This window comes from Alligator sinensis, unplaced genomic scaffold (assembly GCF_000455745.1).
Source record: "Alligator sinensis unplaced genomic scaffold, ASM45574v1 scaffold144_2, whole genome shotgun sequence".
Classification (NCBI taxonomy): Eukaryota; Metazoa; Chordata; order Crocodylia; family Alligatoridae; genus Alligator; species Alligator sinensis.
Genome location: NW_005841872.1, coordinates 1,822,780 through 1,836,741, shown reverse-complemented (window position 1 = coordinate 1,836,741; position 13,962 = coordinate 1,822,780). Strand labels below are relative to the sequence as shown.

Below are 13,962 nucleotides of genomic sequence, written 5' to 3'. Positions count from 1 at the left end.
CAGGTTTGTTTTTAGCATAATGTATATATGATATTTGTGTGGCAATAAGAAAAGCAGCTGACTGAAAGGCTGACAGGGCCTTCAAACCAAGGTTAAAATGTTTACAAGCAATTCTAATAACAGCCAGCTCCATTTGGAAAACTAAATGAGGGCAATTGAACTTTAGCTGTAACAAAATAGATTTCTCACCCATTCCATGAGCAGTAAGCACCATTAGAAATATTTTGCTACTTAGATAATGAAAACCAAAATGGGTTAGGCAGAGCTACTTAAAAAGCAGCAAATAATAAATGAGTATCCTTTATGCTTTGCCCACCACAGAATATCAAAGCATTTATACACATTAATAAACCAAACTTCACAACAGCTCTGAAAGAAATATTGGCCCTGATAACCAACAATTAACTAACATGGGGCAAGGTAACAGCAATATGTCAGCAACAGACAAACTGGGACTGACAATGGCTTATGTACTTAAGTGAATTGGGCATTTGTCTACTATGTAAATAAGCGAAAGGCACTGTATTAACAAAAGTTCTTCTTGGGTCACTATGGTTTGCATAACTGATATGGGAAATCTCAGGTCATGTCTCCTGTGCTCTGAAGCCTGTGACAAAGGGGTTGGTCCACCATTTACTCCTTGCTGATTGAGTAATTTCAAGGAAAATGAATGTCATAAAATTGATCCATGTTAAGGTCTCATGAGTAGCTTCTGGATCAGAATGGTAGATCACATCTCCACTTGTGGAGAACCCCTGCCATGAGTCTTTCCTGCTCACACAAAAAAGTAATAGTAACTGGCACTGAAGCAAGACTGATGCATCCTGACTGGCCAGAACTTAGAAGGCCTTGTCAAAGCTGTTAAGCTGCCACTGCTGCCTCTTGAGTGTTTGTTGCAGATAATTGCAAAATGAACATAAAAGATTTACACAACATTTTAATTGGGTTTGGCCTCATGGAGCAGTTCTGAAACAGGATCCTTCTTGCACTTCCTTCTAGAAGTTAGAGGGGCAAAACTCCACCTCCCCCCAAAAAGAGTTCCCTTCTCTTCACAATTAAGAACATTATGCACTATCCACCCCTTTGCACAGTGCAGAAGAGCAGCTCCATCTTTCAGGAATAATGCAAATGCAATTAGCTTCTCGTTCTACTTTGGATAAACATCTAATTCTTCTGCCTCAACAGCTGGAGATCCTGGTGGTAGGCATTTTAGAAATATTCAGAGAAAATCTTTAGGAGAGAAAGGAAGAAGAATGAATGTCTTTAGTTACCCAGTTTTCTAATCAGATCTACAAGAGAGGATGGTATTATGGGAAATACATAGAGCTGTTCTGATACAGACTCTGTAACTGACTAGAGAAAAAATTAGGATCCCCCTCCTGCCATTTAAATGATTTTCTTAAGCCTAGGAACTTGAATTTAGAAATATACTACATCATAGTTTCATAGTTGGTAGGTTTGGAAGGGACCTAAGCAGATCATCTAGTCCGACCCCCTGCCATGGGCAGGAAAGGATGCTGGGGTCAAATGACCCCAGCTAGGTGGCTGTCTAGCCTCCTTTTGAAGACCCCCAGGGTAGGGGCAAGCACCACTTCCCTTGGAAGTTGGTTCCAGATCCTAGACGCCCCGACAGTGAAGTAGTGCCTCCTGATATCTAGCCTGAATCTACTCTCAGTCAACTTATGGCCAACAGTTCTTTGCTACCCCCAGTAGTACTTGGGGGAACAGGGACTCTCCCACTGCCTGCTGGTCCCCCTTGGGAAGATGGCAGGTGGCCACCAGATTCCCTCTCAGCCTTCTTTTGTGGAGGCTGAACAGGTTTAGGTCCCATAGCCTCTCCTCGTAAGGCCTGCCCTGCTGCCCCCAATCATGAGTGGCCCTCCTCTAGACCCTCTCGATGCTGTCCACATCCCTTCTGAAGTGCGGCACCCAGAACTGGACGCAGTACTCCAACTGCAGCCTGGCCAATGTTGCACAGAGGGGGAGGATCACCTCCTTGGACCTGCTCGTGATGCATCAATGGATGTATGACAAAGTGCAGTTAGCCTTCCTGACCGCATCCCCACATTGGCAGCCCATATTCATCTTGGAATCAACAGCAATTCCAAGATCCTTCTCTGCCTCTGTGCTGATGAGAAGGGAGTTCCCTTCAAACTCCTTTGCTCACTCCTTTGCCATTTCTCTCAAACGTTGAAGGAATTCCCAAATCTCCCTCCTGGCAAAAATTCTCTAGCACAAGGGTGTCAAACTGACCAGGGGCCCCAGGCCAGACCTAGACCGCAGAGAGCAGCCATTGTGATGCCAGCAACAGTGGGTCCAGAGGCAGTGAAGGAACCAGGGATGACTGCAGTGGTTAGCCAAACTCGTCAGCAACAGTCATCAGGACCAAAAAGCCTGGGCAAGCCATGTCTTACAACTTCTGGTAGCTGGGCAGGCCAGATAGAGAGTCTCTGGAGGATTTATGCATGACCCCTGCTCTATCAGGAAGGCAACAGAGGATGGGGGAAAGGAAATTTATGAACTCAGGTTGTTAATGCCAGTTACTTTGCTCCCTTCTAATGCAAACACATGAAATGCTGGTAGTGGAATTCCTAAGACCTGAATATTTTTTTAAACTACACACTGAAGTTTTACTTCAGAACTACTGGATTATTTTAAGAACAAATAGGAGTTGGGTAAGTTTTTTTGGAATCAACTGTTTAAAGGCTTGACAAAAGTTAATTGAACGTGGTACAGCAGATTAACAACCCATGCCAGGAGGTCAAATCACTATGCAGGAAAAGCAGGGGATCTTGAGCTAATTTGTATAAAAAAATAAAAATAAATAAAGTCATCTGAAGCAGGGAATGAAATACAAAAAGCAATCCCCAGCAAAGAACAAATGTGAGATGCAACTCTGAATTAAACATTTATATTCAAATAAAAAAAAAACCTGACTAAAACACCACAAATAAGGGGTAGGTATAAAAAAAACTGGAGCTACTGTTAGAGAGTACTCCAAAATTCTCAGTGCTGGAAAGGAACAGAGAAACATCTTACCTTTTGACTCTGCTTGCAGGTAGTTTTTGTATTAGAAACAGGAAAAGTTAAAAAAAATCCCTGAATGCTTAAAAAAAAAAAAAACAACAACAAAACCCTGAAGTATCACAAAAGAGCTAACTTGCATGCTATTAGTTGAAGTTCCTTAAATGTAAAAATGGAAAACAGGAGCTTATTTCTCCAAAAGCCATCTCACTTTCCCATCCCTCATGCCCCATCAGAAAGTGCTACAAAGAGATTCAGAACAACATTCACATTCCCTTTCCTCTACCACTATCCACCTATTGTTTTTGCTGCTTCAGGTATGCTCTACGACTACGAATGAATCTCTTCCTTATATTGCTCTCTCTTCAATGCAATTCTGCTCTCAACTATTAACAATTTAGTCAGCAGCATCCAGTTTCCTTCGTCCTGCTCCCCACCCTCACTACTCAATCCCTGGCATTCTAATTTCTTATCAAAAGTAAAACTGACTTGTATCTTGCCTTTTACTCTAAAACCAAAAGAAAAGCAGAGTAAAGCTTACCAGAATGCCACTGGTTTCACACTATGGCTACTGGAGTTCTATGTAGCCTGGTAAGAGCTCCCATTAGGCACTAAAGAGCATTTTCAAGCTTTGATTTAAATAGATGCGCTACATATAACAGCACCTATTTGATGCTGCCGACTAAACTGTTAAAAGGTGAGAGCAGAATCGCACAATTCCTCCAAAATTCTTTTGAAAAGGATGCCACTGATTTGATGGGCTCTTTTAAACTAAGAGTAACAGAATTCCCTTTAAATAATACAACCATGATCTTGTGCTTTTACATTCCTCAAAAACATCTTTTTTGATCTCCTGTTGATGTTTATGAGGATCTTTTCCAGCAAGAGAAAAGCTGACTATAAAGAGGAAATTTAATTAAAACTGCCTAAAATTAGACAAATATAAACAATTTTAAATTATGTTTCACTAGTTCCAATAACCAAGGCCCCACTCCTCTAACAAGCTCTTCACAAGCAGATTAGAGATGTACAAGGCCTCACTGCAGACAATGGCAATCCACAATGTAAAAAGGGTCTTTCCACACAGAAGTCAACAGAAGATCAGGAATTTGGAGAGTAACATATCAGAGCGGGTAGATTTCCAGCAAATTTAATGCTTTCAATTTGTCACCCCTTAAAAAAAAAATTCTTTCTACCTTTTGATCAGAGTAGTCTTACAAACAAACTGAAGGTAATATGGATTTGCATCAATTTACAAAATGTCCATACAGACAGCATCTTGATGGTGCCCTGCAGTTCTGCCTAAGCTGTAAAAAGAACATCTTTACTAGATGATATTCAGTTAAAAAAAAAAAAATAGCCAAAAAATAGCAATCCAGTACTCTCCTGCTTCCATTATGACACCATGGTTTGCTTCCATGCCGGCATACTGGGTCCCACATCCAAAGGGAATTGTCTCCGGATTTAACTAGAAAATTAGTCGTTTGGCTACTAGGCTTTGGTTAAATTGAAAGTTCTCTGTATGAAGTGTAGCAGGGCAAAGTGATTTAAATCAGTGATATTAATAAGAATGTAGGACACATTGATTTAAATAAACTATTTTGATCATATTTCAATCACATATTTTCTATTTCCTTTAAGGAAGTTTGATCTTCACAGGTTGATAATCATTACAACATGCCAGTTTTCTTGATTCTTCTTACTAACTGTGCAGGCCGGGAGCGACCCGAGCCCTTTTCCGCGCTGCACGCGGGCTCTGGCCAGCAGCCCGGGCACGCCGGGTCGGAGAGGGAAGGCCGTCGAGCTGGAATTAGGCACAAACGCGTATCGGTAGTTTTAAAGATTGTTTACATACACCGAGATGGCAGTGGTGTAGGCTGGAAAACTTGCTTGAGTTGCAGTTACAGACAGACAACACAGACGGTCTCGTGGAGGTTGCTAGGCTCCACGGAACAGAGCTCCGGATGCTCTGGGTGAACGAGCCACCAAAATCAGAATCGTAGATACGTCTTATAAAAGTCGCGCTCGAAGACGGGAAGAGGTGGGCGGTGGATCAGGCTGCCAGGCTCCTCTGGATCTCACACAGGGTTTCTATTACCCTGCCGTGTACCCAGAGTCCCCACGAGATGGATGTGGAGTCCTCTTCGGCTTGGGCGAAAACCGCTCAAGCCTCTTATACGGCTAACAGGCCAATCGTTAGCCGCCACGTGTGAATAATTTAGAACTAGCCAATAACGGGGAACAAATTTGCATGCCGGTGGCGGGAACTCTTCTGCACCGTGCATTCCTCTTGCAACATGAGCAATGCACTCTGCAAAAGAAGCTGCAGAAAAGGCGGGAAACTCGTCCCTGCACCGGGGTTTTCCTCTACGACAGGAAACTCTCCCGTGCAATGAAGCTGCAACTTGACGGGGATAATTCTGGTGCCGAAGCACACACAAAATCATGCCTTTGGGTCATGACACTAACCAGGTGAAACACTATATCTAAAACATATTTAAAGGAGTATAGAGCTTAACAAATGTAAACATTAATTACTCTTATGTTCAGAATTGTGGAATTCATCCTTTTTAGTTACTAAAAAAAAATCATTTTGCTTGTGACATGCTGGATTGCTTTTGAGTGAAAACCAGAATGCAATTAATTATTTTTTTTTAAGTCAGAACAATAATATGTTACTAGTTAAATAAAACTACTTTGTGCTTGATATGCAAGAAAAAAATTTTTATAAAAACATTTTTAAATTTAATACTGATTTAGCAAACAGTGAGAAAATAGCTGTAGTTAGAGAATGAAAATGAATACTTCTGGTCACTACATCTTTCAAACTTACAGAACTTATCATCTCATTCTTCAGTTTATATTTGTAGACCAAAAAAGGAAAAAAAAAAAAACCCACACAAAAACCCTTCCTGCTTTTTCAACTCTCAATCAAATGCTTAACTTTGAACAAGCTAGTTATTTTAACTGACTGCTTGAAAAAAAGTTTGTTTGTTTATTTTGAATTGGAATCCAGAGACTTACAGACCAGCAGGCCTAACTTAAAAACCTGGAAAGACACTGAAGAAAATATATTAAACAGTCCGTTCATAAGCACCTGAAGGATAAGGTTGTAAAAACAGCCTTTTTGCTTTATTTTTGAGAAATCCATGTCAGACCAATCTTCCTCAGATAGGGCAAGCATAGACAGCAGAGGAAACAAAACATATATTGCATCTTGACCCTAGCAAGGTTTTGATGCAGACCTATAGAAGAACATAGGACTTAGAGGTGCCTCTGGAAGCCTCCTGAGCCATCAAGTGCAGTCCTCTGTATTTGCAGGCAAATCGTTTACTCAAGGAATACCCAAGATCACTACCCAAAGCCTTATAAAAAATAAATCATATGCACAAATTCAAAATAGAGAATCTAAGGCTAGATAGCAGTACTGCATAAAGATTTGGGAGCTATAGCAGATCACTAACTGAATCAGTTAGCATGAGACTCATAGAAAAAAACAGTTATAAATAAAATTATAAGGGTGCACCGATTAAGTTTTTTTGGGCTGATTATTGACAAGCCATACTGGCCGATACTGACCTGATTGCTGATATGCAGCCCAGCAGCATGTGCTCAGTAATGGAAACCAACTATGAAACCAATTTAAAAAAGGCTACACTGAGCATGACTGTAAAAGTACATGGCCCATATGGGGCAAGCATGCTGATGGGAACACCACAAGGACAGGTTAGTGCAACCAATCTAAATAAGACAAACGGTAATGCCTACTAAGCACAGTCTTAGTACTGAGATTGTATTTTTCTAAAATACGTCAAGCAAACATGAATAATCCTTTAAAGTTTATATTTTTTCTGCCATTTTCCATAGGTTAAAATAATTATTACCTATTACAAGAAAAAATACTAAAGAAATGCATATTTAATTATTCTTATGAAAAGATCAGCAACATGAAAGCAGCCTTCTTAACAGTCTTGATTACTGGTGATTACCTTTGCCATTACCGAGCCTTGAAAGTCAGAATTTAATACCACCATCATTATTTAGAATGCCAATGACCACAATCATTCTTTCAGTCAGATTTGGCATCAAACTCTGCTTCTACTGGGAAAGCAGCTTCCACTAAGACAGCAGTCCATTCACCCAAGGAAGTCTAACAGTAACAGGAATTTCTAAATATTACCTTTAATACACATGCACCCCCAATTCTTTCAAAGCAAAAACCATCTGAAAATTATCCTGGACAAGCAGGAGTTAAAGCCCGAATTACTAACTGGCTTTTTCATGAGGTTCTTCACAACATGCAGAGAGAAACTATTCTACAAATTCTTTTCCAGTGAGTTGTGGGAGAACTTATATCTGGAAAGGATGTGCAAGGAATTCTGGAAAAGCACTAGAAAATTTATCTGCATTTAAGCAGAGCTAGACAGCACCCACACTACAAACCAGTTGTGTTAAAAACTGGCGGCTGTGCTCAGTCAAGCATCTACAGGGCTTGGATGGATCAGCCGGCTTGGGTCAGAAGCACCACAATGCTCACGTTAATGGCTTGCATATATGAGTAAGTCTGAGTTAGGGGCAACAAAATACAACCCCATAAAAATTACTAGTGATAACAAGATATGAAAAACACATACTCATTTACAGATTCAGATTCAAGTTGCCTATTCTGTCAGCTAATAGCAAGCCAAATGGAAATATAACCACAAACACTTTAGGAAAGATTGGCCTTTTTTTCCGGGAAGGAGGGGGAAGAAGTGTTTGTTTGTTCATTTTTAAACAGTGCATTTCCCCTTAATACTTCCTAAGAAAACAGTGTGGGCAAACCTTTCCTAGGCCTGTGTTTACTTGGGTCCAGAGCTCTCTTTAACTTCTACTGTATGGGGGGGACAGGGGGGCAGGAAGGAGGGAGAGGGGAAGAGACCTGTACATTTGGCTCATATTTAAGATTCACCTGAACTAAGAGATGCACAGTGCACTGAAAAGCTTTCTGTATTGTGGACATGCAATTATAGTTTTCATGGCTTGACCTTCTAGTCAGTTACAAACACTTTTGGGGAGTTTTTTTGTTTCACAGATGCTAGGGTCGGACGGGACCTCAACAGATCATCAAGTCTGACCCCCTGCCTAGGCAGGAAAGAGTTGCCAATCCAGCCTTCTCTTAAAAACTCCCAAGGTAGGGGAGAGCACCACCTCCCTTAGAAGCCCATTCCAAATTTTGGCCACCCTTACCATGAAGAAGTTTTCCCTGATACCTAGCCTAAATCTGCTCTCTGTCAGTTTGTGACCACTGCTCCTATTTACCCCGAGGCACCCTGGTGAACAGAGCATCTCTGATCCCTTGCTGCGTCCCCCTAATGAATTTGTAGGCAGCCACAAGATCACCTCTCAGCCTTCTCTTGTGGAGGCTGAAGGAGGGTCAGGTCCCTCAGTCTCTCCTCATAGGGTTTGCCCTGTAAGCCCCTAACCAAGTGGCCCTCCTCTGGACCCTCTTGAGTCTATCAACATCCTTGAAATACGGTGTCCATATCTGGACGTAGTACTCCAACTGCGGTCTGACCAATGCCACATGGAGGAGAAGAACCACGTCTTCGGTTCTATTCATCATGCACCTGCTGATGCATGATAAAGTGCAGTTAGCTTTGCTGATAATTTCATCACGCTGATGACTCGTGTTCATCTTGAAGTCCACTATGACTCCGAGATCCTTTTCTGCTTCTGTGCTGCTGAGAAGGTCACTTCCCAGCCAGTAGGTGTACTGGATATTTTGGCACCCTATGTGCACTTGTCCTTGTTGTACTGCATCCTATTGTTTGTTTGTTTAGGTGAAGATCATGGGGTTAGAAGGAACCTACCAGACCATAAGGTCCAACCCTATGCCTTTGCAGGAAGCCTTTACCTAAAAAAGCATCCACTCCAGCCCCTCACACACCAGAACTACAAAGCACAAAACAAAAATCTCAAGAATACTCTGCAGCATACCACAAAAACAGGGAAGAAGAGGGCATTGCTAGTGCTCTGCTCCTGCAATGTTTGAGAAATAATTGGTTAAAATATGCTTAGGAACCTACAAAATTGGTGCAACTGGCCCCCAATTTCACAGGCAGAACATGGGGCCTGGCATACTTCCCCCCCTACCATCCCACCTGACTGGGCAGGGCCAGTTGGGCTCCTCAGCTATCGCTGCTGGTTGGCTGCAAGGGCTGCCTGTCATGTGGCTCCAGCCTTCTCCAACTGGTGGAGGACCAGGGACACATGACAGGTAGCCCTCGCAGCTAGTCAGCAGTGAGGGGCGGCAGCCCTCCAAGAAGGCAGAACCCTCTGTCGCAGCACCCTGAAGACTGCTGGCTCCCTCTGAAGAGTCAGCATTTTCTTTTCAGTAAGTTTCTTTTCACCCTGCAGATTTTGCAGGCAATGCTGGATTTCACAAAATCCCTATTTCTGTAGGTCCCTAAATATGTTCAAAGCGGAGTGAAAGGAAACATTATGAGCACACTAAAAGTTTGCTAAGGCTTCGACATCATATTTTGTCAAGTGAAGTGCTTCACAGGTGCATGTTAAATTTCAAAGAAAGTATTTCATAAGTCCAGGATGGATTTTCTGGTCAAATTCACAATATCCAGTAACTCCCCGATTAGGATGTTTTAACTGGGATGTGAAAAATGGATTCAGCAACCTGCTCTGCGAGTGGGTCTCCCATACCCCAAGCAAGTGTTCTAAGCAGCCTGTTTTTGGCTGTAACAGGTTTCTAGCTTCCTCCCCGCAAAACGTTGAACTATATTGTTTTTCTTCCCATGCAGAATGCAAACAAGTTTCAAAATCCAGAATTTTCACAAACAGAAATGGTTGCCGGCCAGCCCAGAGTTACACTAACAAAGAAGCTTTAGATAGAGAACAACAGATGTATTACTACCGTTATTCCTTATGACAAGAGCAGTAAAAAAGAGTTAAGACAGAAAAAAAAATTTAAGCAAGACTTTACAGAACCAAAATTCCTCCCAGAATTGTTTTCTTGGCCCCAGATGGCACATACAACAAACAATGAGCATACTGGTAGAAGAGAAGAAAGAAAAAGAAATGAGTAAGTCATCAAGATATAGTTACCAATAGTTCTTCAAGTGTCTTCATTGAAAGTTGTCAGTTTACTTTCCAGGATAGAGATGTTCTGCTGTTATAACAATGGTGCCTATACAAACAATATCATGTTCTCTGCATGTCGATCAAGGAACATGACACCTGATGCTGCCCCGTCTCTGCCAGTAACACCCTGAGAGCCAGTTAGGGCACTTACAGCTGACCTTGGTGCCAGGTCACCCACACTACCCTCACCTAATGTCTTCAATCTACAAAGAGCACAAATTTACACTGGATACGTTGCTCTTTTTTAGGCCTACTAGTAAGTCCTGCTACATGGGAAAGGAATGGCTGCACTTGCAAGTCACAGAATGTGAGCCATCCTAAACTGTATTCCACGGGTGCTCAACTTTTAAGCAGCAGGCCATGGGTCCCCCACACTGCACAGGCAACCCCCCACCATGACTGCACTGAGGTAGGGGCAGAAAGTGAAGTTAAAAAGGGAGCCCAGAGGCCACAACTTAACTCCTTGCGGGCTGCCAGCTGGCTCTATTAGTTTGTTCTCTATGCTGCTTTAATTAATTTGTTTTATTGTTTTATTTCTGTAGGTCACTGATATAGCATGTAAACCTCATACTAGGTGGACTGAAGAGGGGTTAATTAGTTCTGTAAAGAAAGATTTAATTGTCTTCAATCCACAACACCTGCCAGAACTGTCAAGCCTGATGAAAGATCCCTCCACCCACAATACATTATCAGAAGAGGAAAGAAAACAGGTAGATCAAGACAAGCCTCAGAAGTGAGCATCCTGCACAGGAATGAATTCTGTTCTAAGTTAGCTGTAATTCTGAAGCATCACAATGACAAAGGACTTCTCTAAAGAAAGTTCATTTTGTACACTGTAACCTGTTCATGCATGTTTCCCCGAGGTAAGGGAACTGAGGAGAAATGTGTTTCCGAGCCTACATATTACATGACTCCAGGTCATTGAGGAAGTAAGAATCTGTCTCTGGATGAGGCAATGTCAGGACCGACTCCAACCGTACTCCAAACAATGAATCTTAATTAACTGGATTCATTTGTTTATGTAAATTGGCATGTCTTTCTCCAAATCTCTCCTGGGAAGTATGTTCATCTTTTTAGCTCCTCTTTTCAGCTTCTCATGCCTCTGACAAGACATCATCAAATCATTCTACAGTTGCATCATGTAAGGGAAACAATGGATGTCAAATTAGACCAGCAACCGAGTAAGTGTAGATTTCTCTACTATGGGGGTTGGGGTTTTTTTGCCAACATGTCTTTGCATCTATAAAAAGAGCCTAAAATATTGATTGGAATAATGCAGCTAATATTCTAGGCTAACTGATATGGTATCATCTACCATGCATTAAGACATACACCATGCACTAAGCAGACAAAGCCACAAAGCCTATCAGTGCCAGAAAAAGCTATCTGCCACATAGTGTGTGTGGGGGGGAGGGGGGGGGGCGCGCAGAGGAACAACAACCATCTAAAAGTATTTCAAGGATCTACACGCAAAATTTCTCTAAACAGTATGAAGACATTCATGCAGTTTCTGAAAATACATCCTATGCAACAATTAGCAAAAAGTCTATATTAAGAGAAATATCAGCCTGTTCCACCAAAGCTTCCATTAGCTAGAGCATAGCAATGTCTGCTAATGGCCTGAGATAGCAACTCTGATTATACTTTCATGAAAACTGAAGTCGAGCAGGAAACAAGGGATTGATATGCACATCTAGCATCTGGATAGCACAGTAATTCTGTTCTCATTTTATCACTCATCCTAGTCACAATCTTATTCACAATTTTAACATTTTAAAATTTATCAGTTGCATTGTGAAAATATTTGCCTTTTATTTGTAAAAAAAAAAAAAAAGAAAAAAGGAATGCATTAAGAATTAAGATCTATAGCATTAGGTGCCCCTTTTTATTGAAACAGATGATTAAAAAAAAAATCAAATACACAATTTTCCAGCCAACAGGCATCCCTCAACTACTGCTCTGATCATCTTGTTGACACTGTTCTCTGGTAGCCACTGGGTGGATCAGAATAGAAACAAAGGGACAATATAAAAAAAAAATTTTTAAAAGTCACATAAGCAGGTCCACTCAAATCTCCAAAATTCACATAGTCCAAAAAAGAAACCAAATAAAGAAACAGGCCATAAACCATGAGAGCTGAAGATAATTAGCTCCAAGTAGAAATCCCCACTATTCTATTGTAATGGACACCACGTGTGACCTAGAAATTAATGTTAAGATGCTTAACTCATAATCTTAAATCTCAGCTATTAATGCAAGTGCTTTGGTTATCTAAAAGCAACCATGTTATTTCTTACGATATAAAAGGCATCTTAACATTTGTTCCATAGATCGCCATTACAAGCAAAACTTTTGAGCTTCTGCTGGCTGCAATACAGGTAGAGAGGAAGAACTACCCTTGCCAAATCCATTTAAGTCCTATAGTTTATAGAGTACTACACATGCCGCATCTTACAAAGAAATACAACATAAAAACATTGATCCCCTATGACTGGGCACCAATTGTGAACCTAGCTCATCTTATCTTTAGATAAAATATCTATAGAACAAAGTGTTACGGAATCAAAATGTTTTTCACCTGCAAGCTCATCAGGACAAAAATTCTTTTATCCAGTCACAGGAACAAATAAGTTTTCGACTCCCTCAGACACTCATTCTGCAACCTCAGAACAGAGCACCTGACTTCCACTTCTGTTCCACAGTCCCAACACTAGCTTGACCTGCCCTTAACACAAGACTGAGGGTTTGTTTTTTATTTTAATGTATTATTTTGCCGTGGAAGAGGAGAAAATATATATGTATTCTGTTTGAACATTTTAACCCAAATGCATGCTTAACTGCCCTCAATCACTACATCCCTCCTTTAATTGCACCCAAGTTAAAAGTTAGAAACATGAACTTCACAGCTGAAAATATATTTAGTAATCCCTCACAATTTTTACATCACATGATCTTACCACATGAACCTCTTTGGCTAAAAAGACATAACATGGAGCAGTGTCACCACCAGTGGCATGGGGCTAGTCCACAGCCCAGCCCCTCACCTAGGGACAAGGCCCAGGCCCTGAACACCCTACCCCAGCCCACAGGTCCAGAAACGTGTTAGCAGGGAAGCAATGCCACTCCTCCCCTGCCACCAAGTTTTCAGACCCCACCAAATTTGCAGGCTGAACACCCCAGTGCTGGGGTCCACACTGGCCCATGGGTTGAACACACCTGCTACTGAGCTGCGCAATCCATCCCAACAGCTGACCTTTGACCCCAACCCAGCCATGCTCTTCCCATGGCATCACCAAGACCCAAAAGACTCAAGTCAAATATAACAGGTGCCCCTTCCAGAAGAAGGGGGCAGGGAGCATATGGACACACGCGAGCAAAGGAGGTGGGACAGATGCGCACACACAGACGCACAGGCAAAAGAGGCGGGTCATGGACACAGACACACAAGTGCCAGCAAGTGATATCAGCTGGAACCAAAACAGGAAAAAAAAGCAAAACCAGAAACCCCAAAAAGTCCCCCCCCAAAAAAGCTAACACACACACACAACCCCCCCCAAAACCTAACTCCCCCCCAACAAAAAACCCAAAACAGCCCACCACCCCCAGCCAAAAAAAAATACCAGAAGAGTCCCAAACCCTCTCAAAACCCAAAAAAATCAAAAACGAGCGCGCTCCCCACAAGGTAGGCCCTACCACCCCCCATCTCCCCCACGGGCGCACCAAGCCCGGGCCCGGCCGGCTGTGCCGCCCCCCCTCACCTGCAAGTCCGTCTTCAGCCATTTGGAGTCGAACCTGGCTTGC

At 42.0% G+C, this 13,962-nt stretch overlaps 1 protein-coding gene across 1 annotated transcript in view; it reads right to left on the bottom strand.

Annotated features, from left to right (window-relative positions):
• Positions 1-13,962, bottom strand: part of HERC2 (HECT and RLD domain containing E3 ubiquitin protein ligase 2) — a 200,259-nt gene that overhangs the window by 184,555 nt on the left and 1,742 nt on the right. Inside the window, 1 exon segment of the mRNA XM_006017070.3 lies at positions 13,920-13,957. Within this exon segment, the coding sequence (XP_006017132.1) occupies positions 13,920-13,957 (38 nt within the window).